The 22,231-nt window shown below is 31.5% G+C and overlaps 18 protein-coding genes across 18 annotated transcripts; 8 read left to right on the plus strand and 10 right to left on the minus strand.

The window, feature by feature from the left end:
- BmR1_04g05620 (small subunit ribosomal protein S30e) lies at positions 587–819 on the plus strand (the record flags this gene model as incomplete). Its single annotated transcript, XM_012794276.1, has 2 exons — positions 587–590; positions 641–819. The coding sequence occupies 2 exons, from the start codon at positions 587–589 to the stop codon at positions 817–819; spliced, it is 183 nt and encodes a 60-aa protein (XP_012649730.1).
- A 251-nt stretch (positions 820–1,070) lies between these two features.
- BmR1_04g05625 (hypothetical protein) lies at positions 1,071–1,313 on the minus strand (the record flags this gene model as incomplete). The annotated part of the gene is made up of 1 exon (XM_012794277.2): positions 1,071–1,313. One exon carries the CDS (start codon positions 1,311–1,313, stop codon positions 1,071–1,073), a length of 243 nt encoding a protein of 80 aa, XP_012649731.2.
- BmR1_04g05630 (replication factor C subunit 1) lies at positions 1,707–4,372 on the minus strand (the record flags this gene model as incomplete). Its single annotated transcript, XM_012794278.1, has 3 exons — positions 1,707–1,991; positions 2,013–2,768; positions 2,789–4,372. The coding sequence occupies 3 exons, from the start codon at positions 4,370–4,372 to the stop codon at positions 1,707–1,709; spliced, it is 2,625 nt and encodes an 874-aa protein (XP_012649732.1).
- BmR1_04g05635 (conserved Plasmodium membrane protein, unknown function) lies at positions 5,038–5,660 on the minus strand (the record flags this gene model as incomplete). The annotated part of the gene is made up of 3 exons (XM_021482415.1): positions 5,038–5,399; positions 5,421–5,564; positions 5,612–5,660. The coding sequence occupies 3 exons, from the start codon at positions 5,658–5,660 to the stop codon at positions 5,038–5,040; spliced, it is 555 nt and encodes a 184-aa protein (XP_021337656.1).
- BmR1_04g05640 (PWP1, periodic tryptophan protein 1) lies at positions 5,995–7,312 on the minus strand (the record flags this gene model as incomplete). The annotated part of the gene is made up of 6 exons (XM_021482416.1): positions 5,995–6,114; positions 6,137–6,361; positions 6,382–6,760; positions 6,781–7,001; positions 7,022–7,193; positions 7,215–7,312. 6 exons carry the CDS (start codon positions 7,310–7,312, stop codon positions 5,995–5,997), a joined length of 1,215 nt encoding a protein of 404 aa, XP_021337176.1.
- Positions 7,384–8,193, plus strand: BmR1_04g05645 (rRNA-processing protein UTP23 homolog; the record flags this gene model as incomplete). Its single annotated transcript, XM_021482417.1, has 5 exons — positions 7,384–7,471; positions 7,493–7,582; positions 7,607–7,688; positions 7,740–7,865; positions 7,887–8,193. The coding sequence occupies 5 exons, from the start codon at positions 7,384–7,386 to the stop codon at positions 8,191–8,193; spliced, it is 693 nt and encodes a 230-aa protein (XP_021337657.1).
- BmR1_04g05650 (hypothetical protein) lies at positions 8,182–8,724 on the minus strand (the record flags this gene model as incomplete). The annotated part of the gene is made up of 1 exon (XM_021482418.1): positions 8,182–8,724. One exon carries the CDS (start codon positions 8,722–8,724, stop codon positions 8,182–8,184), a length of 543 nt encoding a protein of 180 aa, XP_021337658.1.
- Positions 8,818–9,618, plus strand: BmR1_04g05655 (EMG1/NEP1 methyltransferase; the record flags this gene model as incomplete). Its single annotated transcript, XM_012794283.1, has 1 exon — positions 8,818–9,618. The coding sequence occupies one exon, from the start codon at positions 8,818–8,820 to the stop codon at positions 9,616–9,618; it is 801 nt and encodes a 266-aa protein (XP_012649737.1).
- Positions 9,619–9,766: 148 nt separating this feature from the next.
- Positions 9,767–11,296, minus strand: BmR1_04g05660 (hypothetical protein; the record flags this gene model as incomplete). Its single annotated transcript, XM_012794284.1, has 2 exons — positions 9,767–11,048; positions 11,070–11,296. 2 exons carry the CDS (start codon positions 11,294–11,296, stop codon positions 9,767–9,769), a joined length of 1,509 nt encoding a protein of 502 aa, XP_012649738.1.
- A 173-nt stretch (positions 11,297–11,469) lies between these two features.
- On the minus strand, positions 11,470–13,395 carry BmR1_04g05661 (hypothetical protein; the record flags this gene model as incomplete). Its single annotated transcript, XM_021482419.1, has 2 exons — positions 11,470–12,406; positions 12,452–13,395. The coding sequence occupies 2 exons, from the start codon at positions 13,393–13,395 to the stop codon at positions 11,470–11,472; spliced, it is 1,881 nt and encodes a 626-aa protein (XP_021337659.1).
- BmR1_04g05662 (mediator complex subunit 31, putative) lies at positions 13,382–13,732 on the minus strand (the record flags this gene model as incomplete). The annotated part of the gene is made up of 1 exon (XM_021482420.1): positions 13,382–13,732. The coding sequence occupies one exon, from the start codon at positions 13,730–13,732 to the stop codon at positions 13,382–13,384; it is 351 nt and encodes a 116-aa protein (XP_021337660.1).
- A 63-nt stretch (positions 13,733–13,795) lies between these two features.
- BmR1_04g05670 (ubiquitin-like protein 5) lies at positions 13,796–14,145 on the plus strand (the record flags this gene model as incomplete). Its single annotated transcript, XM_012794286.1, has 3 exons — positions 13,796–13,804; positions 13,827–13,932; positions 14,030–14,145. 3 exons carry the CDS (start codon positions 13,796–13,798, stop codon positions 14,143–14,145), a joined length of 231 nt encoding a protein of 76 aa, XP_012649740.1.
- A 430-nt stretch (positions 14,146–14,575) lies between these two features.
- BmR1_04g05675 (DHHC palmitoyltransferase) lies at positions 14,576–15,727 on the plus strand (the record flags this gene model as incomplete). Its single annotated transcript, XM_021482421.1, has 2 exons — positions 14,576–14,789; positions 14,811–15,727. The coding sequence occupies 2 exons, from the start codon at positions 14,576–14,578 to the stop codon at positions 15,725–15,727; spliced, it is 1,131 nt and encodes a 376-aa protein (XP_021337661.1).
- A 53-nt stretch (positions 15,728–15,780) lies between these two features.
- BmR1_04g05680 (hypothetical protein) lies at positions 15,781–16,818 on the minus strand (the record flags this gene model as incomplete). The annotated part of the gene is made up of 1 exon (XM_012794288.1): positions 15,781–16,818. One exon carries the CDS (start codon positions 16,816–16,818, stop codon positions 15,781–15,783), a length of 1,038 nt encoding a protein of 345 aa, XP_012649742.1.
- BmR1_04g05685 (hypothetical protein) lies at positions 16,936–19,146 on the plus strand (the record flags this gene model as incomplete). Its single annotated transcript, XM_012794289.1, is given in 5 exon segments — positions 16,936–17,007; positions 17,030–17,210; positions 17,230–18,938; positions 18,960–19,060; positions 19,083–19,146. The coding sequence occupies 5 exon segments, from the start codon at positions 16,936–16,938 to the stop codon at positions 19,144–19,146; spliced, it is 2,127 nt and encodes a 708-aa protein (XP_012649743.1).
- BmR1_04g05690 (kinase, putative) lies at positions 19,139–20,339 on the minus strand (the record flags this gene model as incomplete). The annotated part of the gene is made up of 6 exons (XM_021482422.1): positions 19,139–19,216; positions 19,238–19,412; positions 19,433–19,575; positions 19,598–19,894; positions 19,918–19,973; positions 20,126–20,339. 6 exons carry the CDS (start codon positions 20,337–20,339, stop codon positions 19,139–19,141), a joined length of 963 nt encoding a protein of 320 aa, XP_021337662.1.
- Positions 20,404–21,240, plus strand: BmR1_04g05695 (ribose 5-phosphate isomerase A; the record flags this gene model as incomplete). The annotated part of the gene is made up of 5 exons (XM_021482424.1): positions 20,404–20,439; positions 20,460–20,621; positions 20,642–20,809; positions 20,855–21,100; positions 21,121–21,240. 5 exons carry the CDS (start codon positions 20,404–20,406, stop codon positions 21,238–21,240), a joined length of 732 nt encoding a protein of 243 aa, XP_021337663.1.
- An 89-nt stretch (positions 21,241–21,329) lies between these two features.
- BmR1_04g05700 (hypothetical protein) lies at positions 21,330–22,208 on the plus strand (the record flags this gene model as incomplete). The annotated part of the gene is made up of 1 exon (XM_012794292.1): positions 21,330–22,208. The coding sequence occupies one exon, from the start codon at positions 21,330–21,332 to the stop codon at positions 22,206–22,208; it is 879 nt and encodes a 292-aa protein (XP_012649746.1).
- Between the last annotated feature and the right edge of the window lie 23 nt (positions 22,209–22,231).

Below are 22,231 nucleotides of genomic sequence, written 5' to 3' on the forward strand. Positions count from 1 at the left end.
TAATTCATTTTGTGGGTCGGTGCCTTATGTGGCCTTGGGAGTATATATAATGTGGGTTAGCTAATGAAAAGAACAACGAATTTCGTCACTATAAAAAGTGATCCAGATTGTGATATTTGAGTTGTTTACATTTAGACCGTAAGCACAATTCTTTAGGATTAGTTCGTATGTGTGAATTTCATTAATAAGAGAAACACCACAAGCGAACAATTATAGCAAACTTATTGGGTGCACCCTACATGAAATGTGTGTAAATGGCCTTTGTTTTATATATCATTGCCTTTTTTGAACCACACAATTAGCTCATGTGTGTATCATTGCCTTTCATACCCCACAACATCGCAGCATAGCTGGCATAGTCAAATCCTTAGGTCAAACTTGCATAATTTACAACTAGACTACATTAATTCATTAATTTTCAATGTTTCCCATCACATCCCTTTCAGAATCTTTCAAAATTATGAAAATCGATCTCGTTTGTGGCACTCTAATTAATAGCATATTATGGGGCCACTAGACCTAGATTTTTTAATCACTTGCAGTAGTTTCCTATCGCACCCTAAATAGAGTAGCATATTGGTCCAAAATGGGTAAGTAATACTGCGTACATATCTATTGTATTTTCAACAGTTTCACGTAGCTGTTAAAGTGCACGGATCTCTTGCTCGTGCTGGAAAGGTCAAAAATCACACTCCTAAAGTTGCCAAGCAGGAAAAGAAGAAACCCCTCACTGGCCGTGCGAAAAAGAGACAACTTTACAATAGAAGGTTTTCCAGTGTTGCTCTTAATTCTCGCGGAGGACCCAACTCCCAGTCATAAACCGCACAATTATGGTTTATCTTAATTATGTCAAAACTTTACTTTGATGTAATAATTGGATATAATGAAAATTATTAACTTTTTCTTACAAACAATTTTTCTTTCCAAAATCACACCCACTGTACGGTATATGATGGTGGTCACAATTATTACGCACAGTTGCTTATATTGTATGCTATGGCTAATTGGGGTGTACGTTTTGACTGTTGAACTTAGATTTTTCGTCAATTATTTGGAGTGGAATGAGTTTATCATATGATTTTAGATCGCAAGGAGCGCTTTATTTCCGCTTCCAAACGATTTTTCTCCTCCAGAGACGTCATGTCATCGCAGCCAATTTTTTCCTCGTAGTAGCGATTGAAACAGTATAATGCTCCAGTGGTTAAAGCTAGTATTATGAATCCTGGAGATCTTATACTCCAACTTCTCTCCGGTACCAATGTATCCCACAGTCTCTGTGATTGCCTAGCCTTTGTTATCAATTCCTCATTCATAGTCACTAAAAATTGGGTAATTAAATACGTTTCATGAAAAGGAAGAATTCGCAAATGCCTAAATAACCAAATAAATTACCAGAAGAGATTAGCACAAATATTAATGAGATGATAATCCAAAATTTCCTATCCCGCTTGATACCCTTTTGCGGGACGCCCTTGAATTGTGTAAACAATTTGTTTTTGACATCCATAACATGTTTCATGGCAACCATTGTGGAGTTTTATTATATCATTAATTCTAAATCTACTTATAAAGACTACAGCGTTTATTATACAATTAGTGTTCCACACACTGAGAGGATAGACCCCCTTTTTCCTGTTTACCCCCTAATCCACATCACCACCAAATAGACTTGTATCTATATCCTCTTCATATTACACATCACCACGTCATAATTCTTCATCACTAACCACAAAATTTTCATAATCATTATCATCCATTTGTGACCTAATTTTATCATGTGTACCCTTGCTGCCATTTATCTCCATAGTCTGTAAATTGTATTTGCGTGTAAATGCCGCCTTTGTCTTGCTAGGCAGTTTTTCGTACAAATTCTCTTGCTCATTGAACAAAAACCCACTATATCCATCAACCAAAAAATCCCTGGTAACTCCAAGTTCTAGCATTAGTTCAATCGCCTTATCCATATTTCCCTCAATTAGTACCTTCATAACCTAAATAAATAATCGACCAACCTTTTGATAAATCAAATAGTGTAATCCATCTGTTATACATGTACCATATATTCCTATTTTACCACTTGCTGATATACAAAATTCTTGTAACATACGTTTATTCTTATTATTGGCAGATACTCTGCCCAACCATTTGGGAAAGTCAAGTTTCTCAGTCAATCTACCGGAATATAAAGATTTAAGTATAACTACAGGTAACACTGCTGTAATATACCCCAGTTCTGGTAGCATAACGAATTGTTGTGTATTGTATATATGCTTGTGAATTACATCCCCAATGACAAATGCTTCAGCAGCAGTACAAAGTGCTGACCATTTCTTCCCTGATATCAGTGAATCTTTGATAAATTTGATGTAATTCTCGTGTATCATAAGGGGTACCATGTCATAGTCAATGAAAAAGTAGTCCAGAATGTATGTAAAGGTTAAGTCATTAGGGTTTTGGGGGGAAAATAGCCTTTGGGTTATATCAAAGGGGGAGGTGATCAAATTGTTATCCTTCTCACCTAATTTTAATTCCTCAACCAAAGCCGAAGTGCTTTTTGCCATAAATGGCGTTTTTGAGTTTGAAGAAAATTGTAATGCATTAATACATTGTCTAATATCGCCTTGTCTAGAATCGCATAAAGAATTGAGTGTATTATCATTCACAGTGATGTTTTCACATTGACATATTTTCTTAAGCCTCTGCACAAGCAACATTTTTGAAGGAGGAGAAAACTTTAAATCTAAACATTTATTGGCAAGGCTACGAATCTGAATGAGCAAAATATTACCTTTTGCAAATTTCGATCGTTACATATGCATATAATTGGACAAATTGAATTTTCAATGAGACGATGTATTGCTTGGGATCCACCCCTATCTCCGCTAGATATACCATCCACTTCATCCATTACTATGCATGTATTTGCACAAAGCTTGTTAGTGTAATCGAAATTTAATGTAATACCGCCAGTTGCCATTATGGCAATTTGTTCTATTGCTTGCTTATTGCGTTGGTCTGAGGCGTTAAATTCCAATATAGAATAACCGCATGAGGCTACTATCAAACGCGCTGAAGTTGTTTTACCTACGCCTGGAGGACCGCTAAGCAAAGCACACTTAAAACTGGACCTATCCCTCTTTTTATTATCAGAGTTACCACTGTGTAGATTTTTCCATGTTTTAAGCCATTCCATTAGCTTTTTTAATTGTAGTTGATTGGAAACAAATTCTTCAATAGATCTAGGGGCATACTTGTCAACCCATAATGATGAGTTTTTTTGCGACATTGTTAAGCAATTATTGCCAAAATTTGCTGTATTTTCAATTTTTTCACCAGAAACATTTGTACATATATCTTCTTTTAAAGTTGTATCGAAACTTAATGTGAGATTGCCAATTTTAGGAGAAGTGTCAGTATCAGCATTATGGGGAACTGATAGACCATCAATCATTTTTGAGAAAGTTATCTCATCAATAAGTTCAATAGGTTGTTTAGCATTATTGTCAAACTTAAGACGCTGCTTTCTAATTTTGTTAATATAACAAAGCTTCTTATACTTGGTGCCCATTTTATATGGACGTCCATCTTCAAGCACTTCACCGAATACAAGATAATCAATTTGTTCAGACACTGCACTAACAACAGAACCACCTAATCTCTTAACTGCATTAATGGCATCATCTCGGTCTATTGTGCTTAGAACGCCTGTAAATACGAACTTTCTGTCTTTAATACTGGTAGTAAATTTTTTTTCAGTATCATAATTGTCTTGTTTATTTGTTGATTGGTTAATATCTGGTAAAGGAATATCAACATCAATATCAGTTTTTACTGGCGTTGGAATTGCTGTTGATGACAGTATTAAATTAGGGTCCACGTCCATGCTGTCCAGGTATGAGTAAAAATCGATATTCTTAATATCTCTAGTAGTTGCGGTGCTTTTATTATCTTGCGAGCTATTTTTGGTTGTGAGTTGTATATTATTCTTGGAGCTGTCAAAATATTCTGTCAAATTTACTTGTCTGGAATAAGTTGACTTATCTTCTAGGTTGCATAATTGTCGTACGCTTATTTTTTTATCTATAGAATCAGGAACATTATCAGTGTCATCATCATCGTCATCAAATAGACACTTATAATCGGTTGTTAGTTTGGATTTTTTCTTTAGTCGCGTGGTTTTTGGACTGGTTTCGGAATCTGAGTCTAGGAAATTTTTATTAACACTGTTATCAGTAGAGATAGATTGAACTGCGATACCCGTTACATTGGAATTACTCCTAACGACATTGATATTATTGTCATTTTGTGTAGAAATTTGTTGTTTTGGAGCAGCATTACTGTTCAAAGGTTTGAAAAATGATCTTATATCCATATATCTTTACTAATATTATATGGGTATATAAATGGTGTACCCTCTCCACATATGCTAACAAATTCCATACGAGTCAAAATTCCCAAACATAAAATTTGTTCCATATATAAAATGATTACCACATTTATACACTTAAAATGTCTAATATATAATTTAATTATAATATATACCGAAAATCTATTCACATACCATGTATAACTGCACAAATATATCATCTGTCCAATTAGATTTGCGCATTTATTAATTGCATATATATTCATCATTTTCATAATCATCTTATATTGTTTTTGTTATTAATTTTTATGTGTATTATTCATAAAATTACTTGATTATCCTATATTCTAGTTATTGTTGATTCGTATTTCATATCTTACGTACGTATTTGCACTAATTAAACCCATACATTTATATAATTTTTTTTTCTCTCTATCAACTTATTAATTATTTATAGATTTCACACCAGATACCCAATCATTTGTATAAACTAAGCTATCTCTGAATTTACTCATACATGAATGACCTATAACCTTACACCTTATACCTTAATATAATATTTTATAGATATTATGGTTGCCTAAATATCTGTTTGTATGTTAGACATACTATATTTAGGCATGAGCATGATGCAAATCTTTTACGTATTGCAAAAAGTGATATACTCTAGACTATGCAAATACATAAGGGACTATGGCGCCGAATGTGCAAAAAGAGAGTACTTCAGACAGGAAACATGAAGTAGAAGATGTCTTTACAACTCCCACATCATCATCCTTTTCGTCTTCAGGCAACGCAAATACTACATTTCCTATGGATAAAAGCAGTGCTGCTCCCGAGCAAATCCTTAGAAATTTGTTTGAAGGCGCCAATGCGCTTGTTGTAACTAATAATATCCCATTCGCTAAAACGTTTGTTTGGATTAGATTCTCTAGGTATATACGATAAATGCGCGATTCGTTAATCTTAAGTCTGCTTTGCATAATCTCCCGTGATGGTGAATTAGCATAATCAGGAATTATCCGGTTTTCCCCTAATTCAAAGTTATACCTACAATATTTTTTGTTATAGGTAGATATTGCTGCCCATAGATGGGATCCAAATATATACCCCCAGCTCACATTCAACAGCGGCCGTAACAGCAGTGGATTCGTTATAACAGTTTCCGGCTTAAATGAAACTAGGAAAAAGGCACCACCTGAATTATGAATGAAGAATTAATAAACAAATAAAACAAAACCATACCTGCAAACATGGTAAAACCCTTGGAACAACAGAGTGAATTCTGGTTCATGTTGCGAATGCTCTTTAAACTATTTGATTTACAATAAATGGATTATTTATAGCTTAAATACTGACCAAAAGTGTCTGTTATGCAATATATGGTTCTGTGGGGAGTGATTCTATAATATGATCATACGCGCATTAGCTCTTGTTTTCATAATTTTAAAAATCATTAATACTGTAATATGATATGATACTCATGACGATTATTCCTTGAACTAATTATGTGCAACATTTATTTTAAAGATGTTTATTAATTATATAAACAATTTCCTAACACTGTATTACTTAAATTAAATTTAATTATTAGATATTTTTTTACTTTATTCGCCTATAAATATCCATTATTGTATCATTTGCCTAAATTTGTCAAATGATAATAAATCTGCGATAACAATGACTTCACATCCAAAGGCAAATATATACTCATCATCGATTGAGGCTGATGAGGCAAATATCGGCCCCTATATAACATCAACTACTTACTGCGCCTAACTTTTTTTTGTATATCTTCTTTGGCTCAGGGCATGTGTTACTATTAGGATCTAGGGAATAAATGTTCACCGTCCCTGAGAGACTAGAAGATACTAGTACATTTGATTTCAATGCTAAACTAGTACAAGCTTTTTTGTTGTTATCAACTGACCATACATTTTCATTTCCCATAACTCTCAAGTCATAACATTTAATACTACCATTTTCAAATCCAACCTAAATCATGAATATCTTACTAGTAATGAATCTGTACTATTATACCATATTGCACATTCAACATCACTACTAAGTGTCATTTCGCCTACTTTAACATTATTTCTTATATCATTAACCACTAATTTATTATCAAATGCTGCAGAAATAAGTATATTTGGGTCATTGTTGTGCCATTTGACAATTTGTACTTTGTCGTTGTGATGCCTAATTGTATTAAATATTTCTTGCTTTTGCAGATCCCACATGTATACATTATGATCTTCCGAACCAGCGCATAAATAGTTCCTCTCGTAATCCAATGAAATGATTCCACAATTCCTATCTTTCCTTTCTTTATGTTTGCCATTATAAGTAGATAAAACTGCCAATGGTTCCAGTAAATCTACATCATATATATCCCTAAATAAATACTATAATACCATATGGTAATATCAGGAGTATAAGTCCCAATACAAGCTAAAACTCCTAAATTCTGTCTAGGTAACAATTCCATAGCCAATGGATAGCCATTTAGCGGTATTTCATGATGAGTTTCAAGGCCACAACTATCTACATTGTATAATACAATTTCTAGTGAAGAATAATCTTCGTAATTACTTCCTACTACTAGAACCCTATCTGATTCTTCTATAGATGGGCACTGAATTAGATTTTTATTACAGAATCTGAGAGATCTCCATCATTCAAATAATTCCATTCCTCATTAATACCTTTTTCCTTTGCAAGGTTATTCTCGAGCAATTTGCCATTTGTAATTTCATTATCCAAAGGCATATACATATATTTATCAGAGTTGACTCCATTTTCAACCATGCTAGATTGATCTAAACTACTAAATGAACGAATTTGTTACTTATTATCATCTATGCGATCATAATAACTGTAAAACATGCTGCTTTTGCAGAAATTCTTAGGTATCCATCGAATACAGCTAACATTAATAGGATCCATAAAAGAGCAGCACTATATTGATGAATTCTTTACTAGGGAATTTTATTAGTTGTATGATTTAACAGCTTACAATGAAGATATCTAGGAAAAAACGTTGTAAAAAATCAATTTCAATTTACAAACACTTGTTTAACATCAAGCCTCCTTACAAGGTTTTAGGTAATCTCTTAATTTACGAAGTTGACCGATCATTGACTTCTGATGCCCTGGATAATAAAATATATCTTAAGGAACAAATACCAATTTTGTTAAATGACAAATCCTATTTATGTAAGTTATCAATATATCACACAGATTCTACTCGGTGCGTTCTGAATGGTTTGCAACAGAAAAATCAACAAAATCTTGTATCATCCGCCATTCGTAGATATAGAATGTGAGTAATAGCTTATTTTTATTGATTTTTATCCAAAACAATCTCATTTAGGCATAAATGTAACCATGATGATACCCATATCACTCCCAATGATTGCATACTAAGCACTATTGGCAATGGAAATTCCGAAGGGTTTATTGTTGCCACTAATGACCAAAGACTAATTATAAAATTGAGGCAACTATATTACTCACATAGGCAAAGGGGCGTACCTGTTATTAGGCTTGTGAAAAATGTATTGGTTTTAGACAAGCCTTCAAGATATATACTATCGCAAAAGACGCATGTTGACAGGCTCAAATTGCTTAATGAAGTAAAACAACAATCTATGGAAATTAAGGTTAAGAAAAGGAAGAAAAAAGAACCAAATCCACTTAGTTGTTTGAAAAAAAAGAAGAAAACTGTTTCGAAAATTAAAAAAGTTAGTAGCGATGGGGGGGGTAAACGAAGAAGATTCAAAAAAATAAAATTAAACACTGAAGATAGCTTTAAATCAACTATGTAATTTAAATAGTAAATGTTTAATCACATTTTTCATTACAGGTTGTCCCTTTTTAGTCTTTTGAGTTAGCAGTTTCGTGGTTTGTATACGGGTTTTCCGCAGCTTCCTTTTTAATGTCTTAATCGCCTTAATCTCTGAAATCCGGTCTGCCTCAGCTCTTTGATATTCAATCCTAGTTTTATTCCATTTTGATATACTTTTTTTAGGTTTAACACCATTTAGTTGCAATGGTTCATGTTTTGAATTGCTATCATTACCACTGAGATCAGATTGTTCATTTTTAATTGATTCTGAATCATGATCAAATTTGGAAACAATTTGTATATCTGGTTTAACAATTGTATGTCTCCTACTACTTATAGCAACTCCACTGTTAACATCTGATTGGTCTTCACTACAATCTTGCTGGCTAGATACATATTTCTTATATTTGCTAAGAGATTTTTGATCTATAATATAATACATGTTTTTTTTTTGCAGATATTTATTTTTCTTAGCTCCATTGGAGTAAAAGCCATGCTTATTCTTAACCATACTATTAACTAGATTTACCAATACATAATTGACATACCCTATATTAGTCATATATTTTTACCTATATACATAACATATATAAAAACTTACATTATGACTAATAATCTAGAATTACGACGGCCTATAAATGTAATACTAACAAATGCTCATATATATCAATTATCTCACAATAACACTGATAATACTAATAGGAATGGCAAACGTTATTTCAAAATATACAAAAATGGTGTTAATAACAATAAATACAATATTGAAGACGAAGAAGATACTTTTAGCACTGAATTTAGGCCAGATATATTATTTTTTAGCTTACTAGCCTTGCAAGATTCAATTGTAAATATGAAGAAACTTCTAAATGTGTTTATCATCACGAATGATAAATTAGTCATTAGGGTATCAAATATATTCAGAATTCCTAGAACATATAATTTATTTTTAAAGGTCATAAATATGTTATTTAACTCAGAAAATCGTATTCTTAAGGCGTCTGAATCTGATGATATTTTGTTAGAAATTTTGCCTAAACCACTCAGTGATTATGTCACAAATGGGACCAATATTAATATTACAGATGAAGGATTTCTTGTCGATTTAAGAAAGTTATTAATTTCTAAATCAGACGTTATAAACAATATCTCCTTTACATTTTACATCAATGCTGGACCAGATATGCCATATAATATAATTGCTGATGAATGTAAAATAGACGATTATCGCAATAAAAAATCGCTGTCAATAGAAGAACAAAAACTAATTAAGTTAATTAACGGCAGTGAATCAATTGTCAATGATAATGAAAATAGTGTAAACATATCATTGTCAAAAATCAATCTCACAGCTTCTGCCAAATGCTTTAAATTGGTATGTGATTTGGAACATGTATTTAATTTGTAATATTAATTTAATTTATTTACCTATATATTCTTATTATAACAATATATAAAATTAGAATAAGCATAGCGATTATTCCCCATACACAAATTAAAAGTTGGCCACGAAAGGTTAATATAACCAGCTAAACTATTAATCGATAACAGTAGTGTTAACAAAGTGTTTTCTTGTATTCATCAAATTTTATATACCCATTTGGTAAAATAAAATTGCTATCCTCAATATTCTCATTAACACTCAAATTATTCAATGTGTAAATGAATGAATTAATCAATTCTTTCGAATCATTAATGTTATAATTTAGCGTCGTCTTGCAATTATCTGCTGAAAAATTAGATGATTTTTCTGTGTCAAGTGTATGTGAATTATTGTTGATTGATGAAATTGCTGCGGATAAAATCATAGGTGTGGTCATTCCGCTTTTCCTATTTGCAATACTTCCTCCAATGCCAAATGTATATACTTTGTTTGACTTAAACGGACTGGGGTCAATCGATATTTTATCATTCATTTGAGACTCAACAGTTTTCCTACGGTCAGAGAGTAATGATTGCAATTCTTTCTTTCTCTTAGTGGTTGCATCAAATTTATTTCGTAAATGATCCTGTTCTCTTTTCGGTAACGTGCCTATTTTTCTTAGTGAAACTGATAAAATATCTAATTCATTGGAACAAGCTTGTATTTCCCTAATTAATTCCCGTTTGTTATAACCTTCAGATGGTGATGTTTCACTAGTCTTATTTTTTAATATAGTTTGTACATCATCGTCAGTGAATGTAAATTCTTTCAACCGTTTAATTATATGTTTAACTTTGTTATACCATGTTTCAACGCTGGAAGTTTTGATGACAAAATCCTTAAGTTTACCAATTTCAATATCATTAAAAGGAGTGTCACAAATGTCATTTAGCGTCACCATTATTGGCGTTGATGATGCTGATAATTTATTTGTATAGGGATCATCCATAATAACACAATGTATAACATATTTTGATGAACCAATAAAGTTGTCAATTCCTGTAACATTAGCGTCATGCTGGCAACCAATAATTTCACATACCTTATATTGGTCACAAGCATTCAATGTCACAATTTGGCACATTACATGTTTATTCACTGATTCTGGTGATGCTGATGCGATTGGTTCGGCACTGAAAGTGTTATTAGTAGTTATTATTTGTCTACTGGCGGAGACAAATACCTTTAGTATAGCCCCTAATAAGTAATCCATCCTCCTTGGGTGTTCAAGCATATGTAATAGTCTCTTCCTACTAAGTCTTGCTGCTTGAAATATTTTACCCGTTAATAAAGTATCAGCCTGAGATTTTCTAATGTTAAGCTCATTTTCATCAATCGATGGAAGCTGATGTAAGATATCATCACCAAATAACTCATGGGACTTCTTCTCCTGTTGAATCACAGATTTTTTTACACTGAATGACATACATTATTACCTTTCAGAATGAGCTTTAATTTTATCATTTTTTGATTTAGATTGGAAAAGTTGTTTCAATCGCTTCAAACGAATGTTTTTAGCATGCCTTTCAGCCAAAATTTTTTCCCTTTCAAATTCGTTCAATTCTTCCAATTCCGATTCGTAACTGTCTAATTCAGATACATCAGATAGGTCCATCGACCCATCTGATTTTGTTAAGGAAACATCAGAAACATCTGATTCCATAATTGAAAATTTATTGTAGTGAATTAAAATGCAGTGTACTGGATGCAGTCGGTATGATATTACATACCATATGGTATAATATAACCCCCTATGATACACTATTCATATTACATAGGTTATGGTCATATGCAGAATAAGAATAGATTATAAATACATGTTTAATTCTACATTAGTTAAACTAATAATTTAGTTTTAATACCATCCATATTATTTGCATCTAATATATTAGACAGAATTTTGATGTCATTATTGCTAATAATAACATCATTTTTATCGCAATAATTTGAAACAAGCTGTACTACTTGTTCTTTAGATTCCTTATCAACTATGTCGAGCAATTTCATCAAATTAATAGCTATTTTGGCATTCAATTTATCGCTATTATCCTCCAAATCATTAACGATAATACATAACAATCCATCCGACACTCTATTGTGTTTGAGAAATGATTTCAATACTAAGTTAATTTGTTTATTGTTCAACCCATTACTAGCCTTCTTAATGACTTGCTTATAAATTATCTCGGATAATTTTATATCCAATGTATCACATGTAGATATACATTTAAGGGCTATCATGCAATTAACCATGCTTAACACATTATAATTAGTAATATTTCCAGATTTAGATTTAATTATTGCATTCAAAATGCTGTAAACAACAGTATCATTACCAGCATAATTTGGAATTTTATCTAATGCAAGAAACACCATATTTATATCACAGGCACTTAGTGTTGCATTTGGTAGCTGATTATACAATACATTTACTCCGTGAAGTAAGATCTTGCGTTTTTTTTGGGGTAAAAATTTAGAAACATTAACTATATTATTGCATGTATCCTGAAGATTTTGTGAGTTATTAATTTGTTTAGTAAATGTGTTCTCTATATTTATTGACAATATCTTATTTGATGATGACAAGTTTAGCTTACACAATGACTTAATCAAATTGGTATATTGGCTTGGAGATATGCTAATTAATGATTGCTTATTAATTTTAGGCAGTATTAATTTACGAATAACTTTATTGTATCCAAAAAGGGTTGTCACAGCTGATAATGGATTAATCAAGTTATTAATGGTATCATATTTCATATATAGTTCAAATCTAAATTATTGCAATTAATAAGATTAAATATATAGTATATCATACCTTCTCCTGAGAATTTGAGGTAATAATTTGACTCTGGAATCAATAAATTCAATTTGACGGTATTTCTGGGTTATCCTATGCATATAAAGTATTTGCAATAAAAGATCCTCTTCAGATTTATCCATAACAAACAATCTGTAGTTTAGAGCTATACATATTTCACCGTAGAGTTGTTTATAATCCTTATTGATGTCTAATAAAGAATATAATATTGAAATAAGAGTGTTTGTTGATAGAGGAGTTAATCCATCAGAAACAAACAAGTTAACTACAGAAGTATAATCAAAATCGAATCCAAATTTTACCAATAAGTGGATTGATGATAATAGATTAGTGCAAATGTCATCAATATCATATATTACGGATTGATGTATTATGTGTAACACATTTAATGTACTGATAATTTGCTTTAATTTAAAATATATTTGTTCCAACAATTTATCTTCAACTGGTAAAATAACACCTTTTCCAAATTTATTAGTATTGATACAATGTTTGATAGCATTATTAACTGCGCAGAATAATTTGTTGTTCTGAAATGAAGATGTAGGTGATAGAATTGTATAATGGGATAATAGATTGTTAAAAAGATTCAAAAAAGTAGAATCATGAATTGGAATTTTGAAAGAACAAATTAAATTAATTAGCTGGCACGTTGAATCAAAATCATTTCCTCTAGCAACAAAATCAATTGTGTGGTTGATATACTTATCTTTGACAATAATATCATTAATAAAATCATTATCACATTTTATTAAATTCGTAAATATACCTTTTATCACTGATAAATGATCAGAAATCTCATAACTAGTAAATTCATTGTAATACAATCTGTTGGCATTTAATACTTGATTTATAGTGATTGAATGTACAGGATTAGATGTAAAGTTTCTGTGATCAAATGCAAATTTACAAAATTGAAATAGGCGTTTAAAGTCGATCATATGCAAAATTTAACCAATGATAATCCAATTGATCACAAAGCGCTTGTACACAAGATTCTTTTAACATAGACATCCTGAAATCTTCATCCTCCAAAATGTTAAGAATAGCAATAGAAGTAGGAAAACGGAGATGTTTAATATAAGGTTCTTTTAGTAAATAACGAAGGTATTTTAGGTAGTTTAAAAATTCATTTTGAAGGAAATACCCTTCTTTGGATAAGTAATGTAGGTATCTAGGATCGGTTAGACTTTGCAAAAATTCAATCTCCGATTCAAGGCGCAATTTAGATTCAAATTCACTTTCTTCAAACTCAATATTTGGTTCATCATTTGACATATCTGATATATTAACTAATCATAAATATAATGGGATGGGGATATGTTACTTGATGTAATAATAATGCCTGAGGTAAATATGATTATTGACTTAGACTATAGAAGTTATATTGAATGATAGGTTGGGAAGGAAAATTAGCGTAAAATGTAATACTGATGATACGATACTTGATTTGAAGAAGTTGGTGGCAGCGCAAACTGGTATGTTTTCACGTTTTGCTATCTCTTTAATATTTAAACATCTATATATGTAATTAATGTAATATATATATATATATATCATATACTAATAATATAGGAACTAGGGCTGATAAAATTCGCATACAAAAGTGGTATAACGTATATAAAGATCATATCACTCTAGCAGATTATGAAATAAAGAATGGCATGGGCTTAGAGTTATTCTACAATTAGATTTAATGCGTTCTAGTATAATTTCTTTATACATTTGTTTATTAATTTTAGAAAAATATAGTCATTAGTGATATGGTATAAATTGTCAGGCATGGATCAATCATGTACGTACACGGATGATTATATTTAATTGAGGTTAACATACATAAATATAATTTAAAAAATTAAAAAACTAAATACGACTAGTGGTTAATAAAATAGTTTGATAAATTTATCACTAGTGGATAGTGATATATGTATGTGCTGGGGATAGGAGTTATATTATATACATTGTATAATAGACTTATTACCAGTAATATAAATTTTTCTCACGCCCAAATAGTTATTATCATTTTTTAGAATGATAATAACTATTTATATCACAACTGTGAATTTTTATGTAAAATAGCCACTAATGTAAAATTTGTATAACATATCAAAGATATTATTGATGGGTGAAAGTAAAAAATCCTCATCATTTCATCTTAAAGCAATCAATCACAAGTTAACTCTTGGATCATTGGACAATTTTAACGATTGTCAATTCAAATATGATACCAAAATTCTGAATGCTGGCCTTTTTTTCGACAAAATCATAGCAACTTTTGGCTGTTTAATTTTAATTGGCGGTCCACAAGTCGCCATAATCGTATTTTACTATATTGGTATATCACTCAATTATTTAGGTTATACGAATATTCTTGGAGATGTCATATGCATACTTAATATATCCATTTTTAGTTTAACTATAATTTGTTTCCTCAAGGCCACCTTCAAATCGCCCGGTTTTATACCCAGATTACCAGATTCATGCACTGCATACGATGCAATTTCTGGTCTCTATCGTAAATCCCAGCCTCTGAAATACATCGAAATGCCTATAAATGGGCAACTTTTAAAGATCAAATACTGCAATACATGTAACATTTATCGCCCACCACGCACAGTCCATTGTTCTTCTTGCGGTGGATGTGTTGAAAGATTCGATCACCATTGTCCATGGATAGCCAATTGCGTGGGCGCTAGAAATTATACCTATTTCTTCATTATGTTATCCCTTTGTAGCCTTTCGATATTGTTGATTATGGTACTAACATGTCTAATGTTGTCCTTATCACTTAGTCATACTGATAATAATGATTTGGTACAGTGGAAAACTTGGTTTTTATTCGCGTTCGGCTTGCTTTACGCGATAATTGAGGGATGGCTTATAATTGGTCTACTAGTTTTTCACTGGTACATCTTGACGAAAAATTACACCACATACGATAAGATTAAAAATCAATATAACGATTATAATCCCTTCGCTCGTAGCATGTGGTTGAATTGTATTACAGTGCTTGTTAATGGATGCAGTATGGCAGCGCCTTTTAGACGCAAGAGACCCCCGCGTAATCAGCAATATGATGGAGGAATCTTTTCACCAGTGGCTGGGTACAGATTAGAATTGAATTCTAGCGATAGCGATGACGAATTAAACCTATCTCTCGCTAGTGACAAATATATTCGTAACAGCCATGTTTCGGATGAATTAAATCCTGATATTGACAGGAAAAAGAAGAAACAAGGTAAAACTAGGGACGTATTTGGATTGACTAATTAATTTTTAAATTTTTGTTGTAAATTACATCAAATAGTTCCACTAATTATTCAAGGTCATTGCAACAACGGCAATTCGGATTGTAAAACAATTTTCTGTTTTTCAATCGTTTGTGTTGAATCGCCAATATCAGGAAGATAAGAATATTCATTATCAAAAGATTGACCTTTGTTGTCTCTAAAGCATTCAATGGGCAGGATAGGAAAGTGTTTGTGGCAGAATTTCCTCCTGCTCATAACCAACTTTTGGTATAAAGGTTCATCATTAGCACTATATCCACCAGCGACATAAACTCCTATCGATCCACTATCGTTAGAAGCGCAGTTATCAACAATTTCCTCCTGAGAATTGCCGGTATTGATATTGGTGTCTATATATTGGGCAATATTGATTGGAACGCTGTATTTATTATCATTTTTTGGAATAATTTTAGGACTTTTTGACATAACATTTGCAATAGAATCACCCGCAGCTAGTAGACATTCATAGTAGAGGAAAGACGGATTAGCAAGTAGAGCTGGTTGCGATTTAGTATGATAGTGGCCCGATGAAATTGAAGTGGGCATTGGTTTAATACTTAGAAATTTTGCATGGATAAAAATTTCGTTATAAAAATGTGGATAAGTATTTTGCAAAGCTGTCTTAGTGTCAATATAGTTACAGCACTCCGATGATCTAATTCGCGCCAATGTTTGGGCTCGTCTACCAAGATCTTGAATAAGTTTAATAGTATATGAGCTTAGTAGTTCAATGGCAGAGATATCAATTTGTTTAAAGCCAATGTTCATAGCAATCCATGAAACAGTTTTAATCATCCATTCATCGTAGTATGTGTGACGAATTACGTTATAATTGTTTACGTGAGTTCCTCGATTAATTTTCGAGGATAAAATGTGGTTATCAATGAAATCAACCCGTTCTTTATCATTATATGCAGTAAAATCAGATGTATCAGGATCACAATTAACATTTGTATGTTCATTATAAAACGATTCTGTTACATTTTCCACATGTGCAGCACCTACATCATTAGATAAATATTGAATATTTACATCTAAATTACTATTACATGAAAGGTTACTGTCAATGTCCATTTGATAATATTGAATGGTGGAAGTGAGATTATAAATATTTCATATAGTTAATGTTACCCCATATTTTTATCTTTGACATATGTATGGCTCACTGATTTATTTATAAATTAGTTTCCGATGCATAATTTTGATTTAAACAGTCATGATTGCAGCTATGATTTTTATGACATTCTCAATGTTACAAAATCAGTACCAAAATCCATTAATTTAGGCTTCACATGATGAAATTCGGTTTAATTATCTAGAATTATCAAAATTATGGCATCCAGATAAGAGAAAATCGCCATTATCTATTGATTCTAGTGATTCAATGTATGTGGATGAATCGCCTTTCCTTAAAATAAAGACAGCTTATACAATTCTTAGTGACCCTGTGCTTAGGAAGTTATATGGTATTAAGATCTAATTTAGATAAATATGGCCACAAAGCAACTGAAATAGCCCAATCTGTTTATACAGAAAATGCTTCAACTAGACGGCAGCATGCAGATCAAGGAGATACCATCTGTGATAAAGCTTTTTGGGATGAATCTCTAGATCATGATTCTTACTCAGTTGTGGATCACAACAAAACTTCTAAATCGGATGATATGAAAGACAATGTTAACAATAGGGTTAGGGATTTGTTGCGCAATCAGTTTCATCAATCGCTACTAAATTCGCCTATTTCATTCTTTACTGATTCAACCCTTGGCCTAAAATACAACTCCCTTTATATTGATGATCAGGATAGGTTTTTAAGGCGGCCATATCTCACATTTAACAAATCTATTCTGACTGGAAACCTAAATATCGCATTAACTGATAAATCATCCACTCAAATAGGCTATGAATTGAGGAATGATGATAACCACTGTACTAATGTAATTACTGCTTTTTTCAATCGAAAAATTTGGGGTTTCCTATGTAGGGTTGGCTTTCAAACATATGACCCATCTACATTTGGCAAAAAGTGTCTATATATTTCCAGAAATGTTTCACCTCTCTATTACTTCTCACAATTTATATCTATTGAAGGGGATCTTTATAATAGTAGAACATATTTCAGTAAACAACTGACAAAGAATCAAAAAGTGGAACTTGCATATGGTGTGAATGAAGATTCGGGTATTTCGTATAAATATAAGCAATTTGGTTCTTACAATATAGAATATATGTTCAACGTCACGCTTACCACTACAGATTTAACATCCTATTTACGGGCTAAATACCGCAATGATTCCAGTTCTAAGCTTACTTTGGGATATAAGGGTACTTATTCTTATCTAAAGGGTTTAATTTTTGAATATTACATCAGATTTTATACATTCGTTGAAACAATGCACAAGTTTAAGATTGAATATCGTTTGTCATGGAAACCGGGTTATGTTGGTATTTTGTGTAAGATTGGCCTCGCTAACTCCAGGATACAAGTACCTATCGAATTATTTTCAATGCCAGATAATGTAAATTATTCAATCCATTTGGCTTCTATAATAGCTTTATCATCCATGATATCTCCTGTACTATATCATTATGCCAAAAATTTTATTGCGGAAAAATTTGGGTATAACAAGAATGATAAGAATTACTATTTTTTTGACGGGTTAGATGAGTTGCTAAATTTTGATTATTTAACAGAATTTGATACAACTGGCATGTTTGATTCCGCATATGAACATGAAGGTATAAATTTAAACGTTATAAGGGCTAGAAATGAGTGTTTTGAATTATTTCCAGTTGCTAAAAAGGTTGCTTTTTCTGAAAATGCTATTAATGGATTGGTTATAAAATATGCTTTCTATGGTCATCCAACCTACGTAAAAAAGCTATCATCATTGGCAGATAAGACTTGCATTTGTGCCGATTGGTCAACGAATCATATTTTTGGTGTAATAATGGGCCCATTGTTATTCGATACTGAATCTCCAATGAAACTTAAATTGATTAGTGATGATTCATCTCTGAGTAATATATACAAATCTGATGTATTTTGTGAATCAGTTGATATTTCCAATGTTGCTACTAATGATTACAATGAATCATCACCAAAAAACAAATTATTTTTTGACTTAACAAATGAAGATATGATATTATGTAAACAGCTAGTAATTGACGTTACTAGTGCTTTACAGACCAGGGTAGGGATTATATTTATTTAGGTTAAATCTTCATTAATTGCTATATCATCATTTTCTAAGTCTCATTTGATTGGTTTTGCTAACCCTTGCAACGACGATACAAAATGTATACTTATAGTAAGGTACTACCACCAATTTATTTAGGTATACTAAGAATAGGAAGGATATCACTGTGCAAATTAACGATGATGAGTATTTGCTCATCTGACACATAAGTTGCTTATTAGTTGTAACCCTTTTAGCACATTTACATCGCAACTATCTGATTTTTTATGTTTCTGTATAATAATTTTTATTACAATAGGCAATACGTAATTGAAGTCAATCCACCGTACATCAAAATTTTCCAAGTTGTTCTGATCGAATACAATGAGTAATGATGTAGCACAAAATGTTACGTGCTGGTTTGATATCCATTTTGATAATAGTTTAATCTTATTACTAATTCGCCATAAATTTCCAATCTCAATGTATCTGAATGAATTGCTTGGTACCGTGATATGTGATTAATACATTCGTTATCTGTAAAATTTTTACTTATGTTTGGCGTTAAATCTGTCACTTCACTATCACAATTCTTATAATTCATTGAACATATTCTTAAACCCAAGCTAGCCTGTGTTGTATCATGCGAAGCCTGTATATAGAGATTATCATACTTGAATTTGTCTCCATTTCTTTAGCAAATTGTATATGTCATCAGTGCTGTAATGATGATATTGAGACGGCAATCCTATCATTTGAGCAGTAATTTGCCTAATCAATGAATTAGCTTTTATAGGGTCATTAAAATATTCATTTCTTAATTGTGATTTAATAGAACGCCATTTGTCAATATATTTTGGGATATCATCACTCGATACATCAGATTCATATGTATAATTCATGGGATGTGACATACCCAATTTAATATCAGCAACTGCGGGAATTTCATATCCGTAAATTATATTTTCTAACTATAATTAATAGATAATATTACCCCTATTGCAATGGAACAATCGTAGTCAAGTTCAGATACTATGCCCCAAACTTCATCTAAATGAATAGACATATTACTATCATTGATAAGTAAGTGTTTTATATAAAAAAAACCGTAGATTTTTGGAATAAGTTGATGTTTTACTAAAAAATTAATGTCATCAAAATCATAATTTTGAATTGTGCCTTCTATATCAATTAATTATTACCTGTGTGAATGTCTAAATACACATTTGAAGTATCCAATGTGTTTTGGTATGCCAATTGGTAGAATCTAGCCTCTGTGTAATTTGAAATTGGCATTATCTTGTAAAGTACGTCACCTTCTTGATTTATAAGCATAATAGAAGTTCCACATTTCTTAAAACTTTGATCACTAATCCGATACAATCTCTCAATAAATAAATCTGAAACATCTGCCATATATAATACAAATGTGAAGTGTTGAATGTGTGGCTGATTTGCTTTACCTTATGTTCACTCAAATATGGTAGATGTTAATAGTGAAATGAAAAAGTTGGCGGTATAAACTTAATTACATAGGCAATAAAAGCTGTTGATGATTACATTGCCTCAGGAATGGTTGTAGGTCTTGGTACAGGTAGTACGGCATCACATGCAATTAAATATTTAGCTGAAAAGATTAAATCTGGAAAAATAGCTGGCATTAAGGGTGTTGCTACTAGTGATACAACACACGAACTTGTAAATCAAACTGAACATAGGCCTCAAGCCTTGGAATTACTTTAGTAGACATTGACACTGTAGACTCTATCGACGTGGCAATTGATGGCGCAGATGAAATTGACATGAATTTGAATATGATCAAGGGTGGAGGAGGTGCGTTGCTTAGGGAAAAAATGATAGAGATTAAGGCAAACAAATTTATAGTGGTACGATTAAATATATACATGAATATTTATTTATTTATAATATAGATTGCTGACGAATACAAATTGAATAAGGACAATTTGGGTTGCAAATTTCCAATTCCAGTAGAAATCGTCAAATTTGGACACAAAACAATTTGCAAACAAATAACATCAGTAACTGGTTGCGACTCGTGGCAATTGAGAATTAAAAATAACGAGTTGTATGTTACAAACAATGGAAATTACATTGTAGATATTTTATTCAAGTATCCACCACCTAACGTTCAAATGATTTCAGACAAATTGAGAGATGTAAGTATTTAAATATGTAGATTATTGGTGTAGTGTGTCATGGATTGTTTATTGATATGGCAAATGAGTGTATAATATGTGATAAAAATCTAAACGTGCATAAATTGGATAAAAATAATGCAATTAATTATTTTGGTTGACGAGCAATTTAGTATAATTAACTACCATAATAATATTGTATACCCCATAGGGTATTCTATAAGATGATATTAGAAGTGAATTTTAGGTCATGGCGAAAGCTGGTGATAGTATAGTCTATAGTTGCTCAGATAAAAATATTGAAAATAACAAATACAATAAAAAAATTGCAAACTCACTGCCTAATAATAATCCAATAAGTAATTCAGAAGGTTATAACATTGACATTGACAAATGGGAGATGATAAATGGCTTTGATCTATTTGAAACAGATAGAGATCCAAATGATGAAATTAATTCTAGCTGTTCCCTAGAAAAGTGGCTACTTTGTGGTTCTTGGACAATGCCTTTCCCCAGCCATAGGCTTGATAAGCCCTTAAGCAATAGGCCTAACAATCATGTGAAGAAAAATGATTTTGAAGTGCTAACTAAGGAAGAAATTGTTGGGGAATATAGTTCTAAATTGATTGAAGAGAATATGAGATATATAGAATCTTCATGTAATTCATCATACAGTGACTCATGTGAAAGCAGTGCAAATTCTGAAGTATACAATATGAATTCATACGACACATTAAAGATTACTAGGTTATACTATGATTCCAAAGAAGATATTTCTAATAATGATAAAAATAATATTGATGATTCTACGCATATGAAAGTTAGAAATTACATCCCTTGTGTAATGGATGAAAATGATATCAATTCACTGAAGATATTGGATGAAAAATTGGGAGATGCATTCAAAAAAGTAAATTCTATGCACTTAGAAACTAAAAATTTGATATCAAATTTGTCCAATTCAATGCCATGCCTTGACGAACTAATGTCTACAACGCATAGTCTCAAGTCTAATACAGGAAAGTTTAAATCATCCTGCAACTGGGTTATGAGGACTGCACAGATGGATTATTACAAATGTATATTGTTCATTATTTTCGGCGTAGGGTTTGCTATTTGGACTCTTTAACAATACCAAATAATTTATTTATT

This window comes from Babesia microti, chromosome IV, assembly GCF_000691945.2.
Source record: "Babesia microti strain RI chromosome IV, complete genome".
NCBI classification, from domain to species: domain Eukaryota; phylum Apicomplexa; class Aconoidasida; order Piroplasmida; family Babesiidae; genus Babesia; species Babesia microti.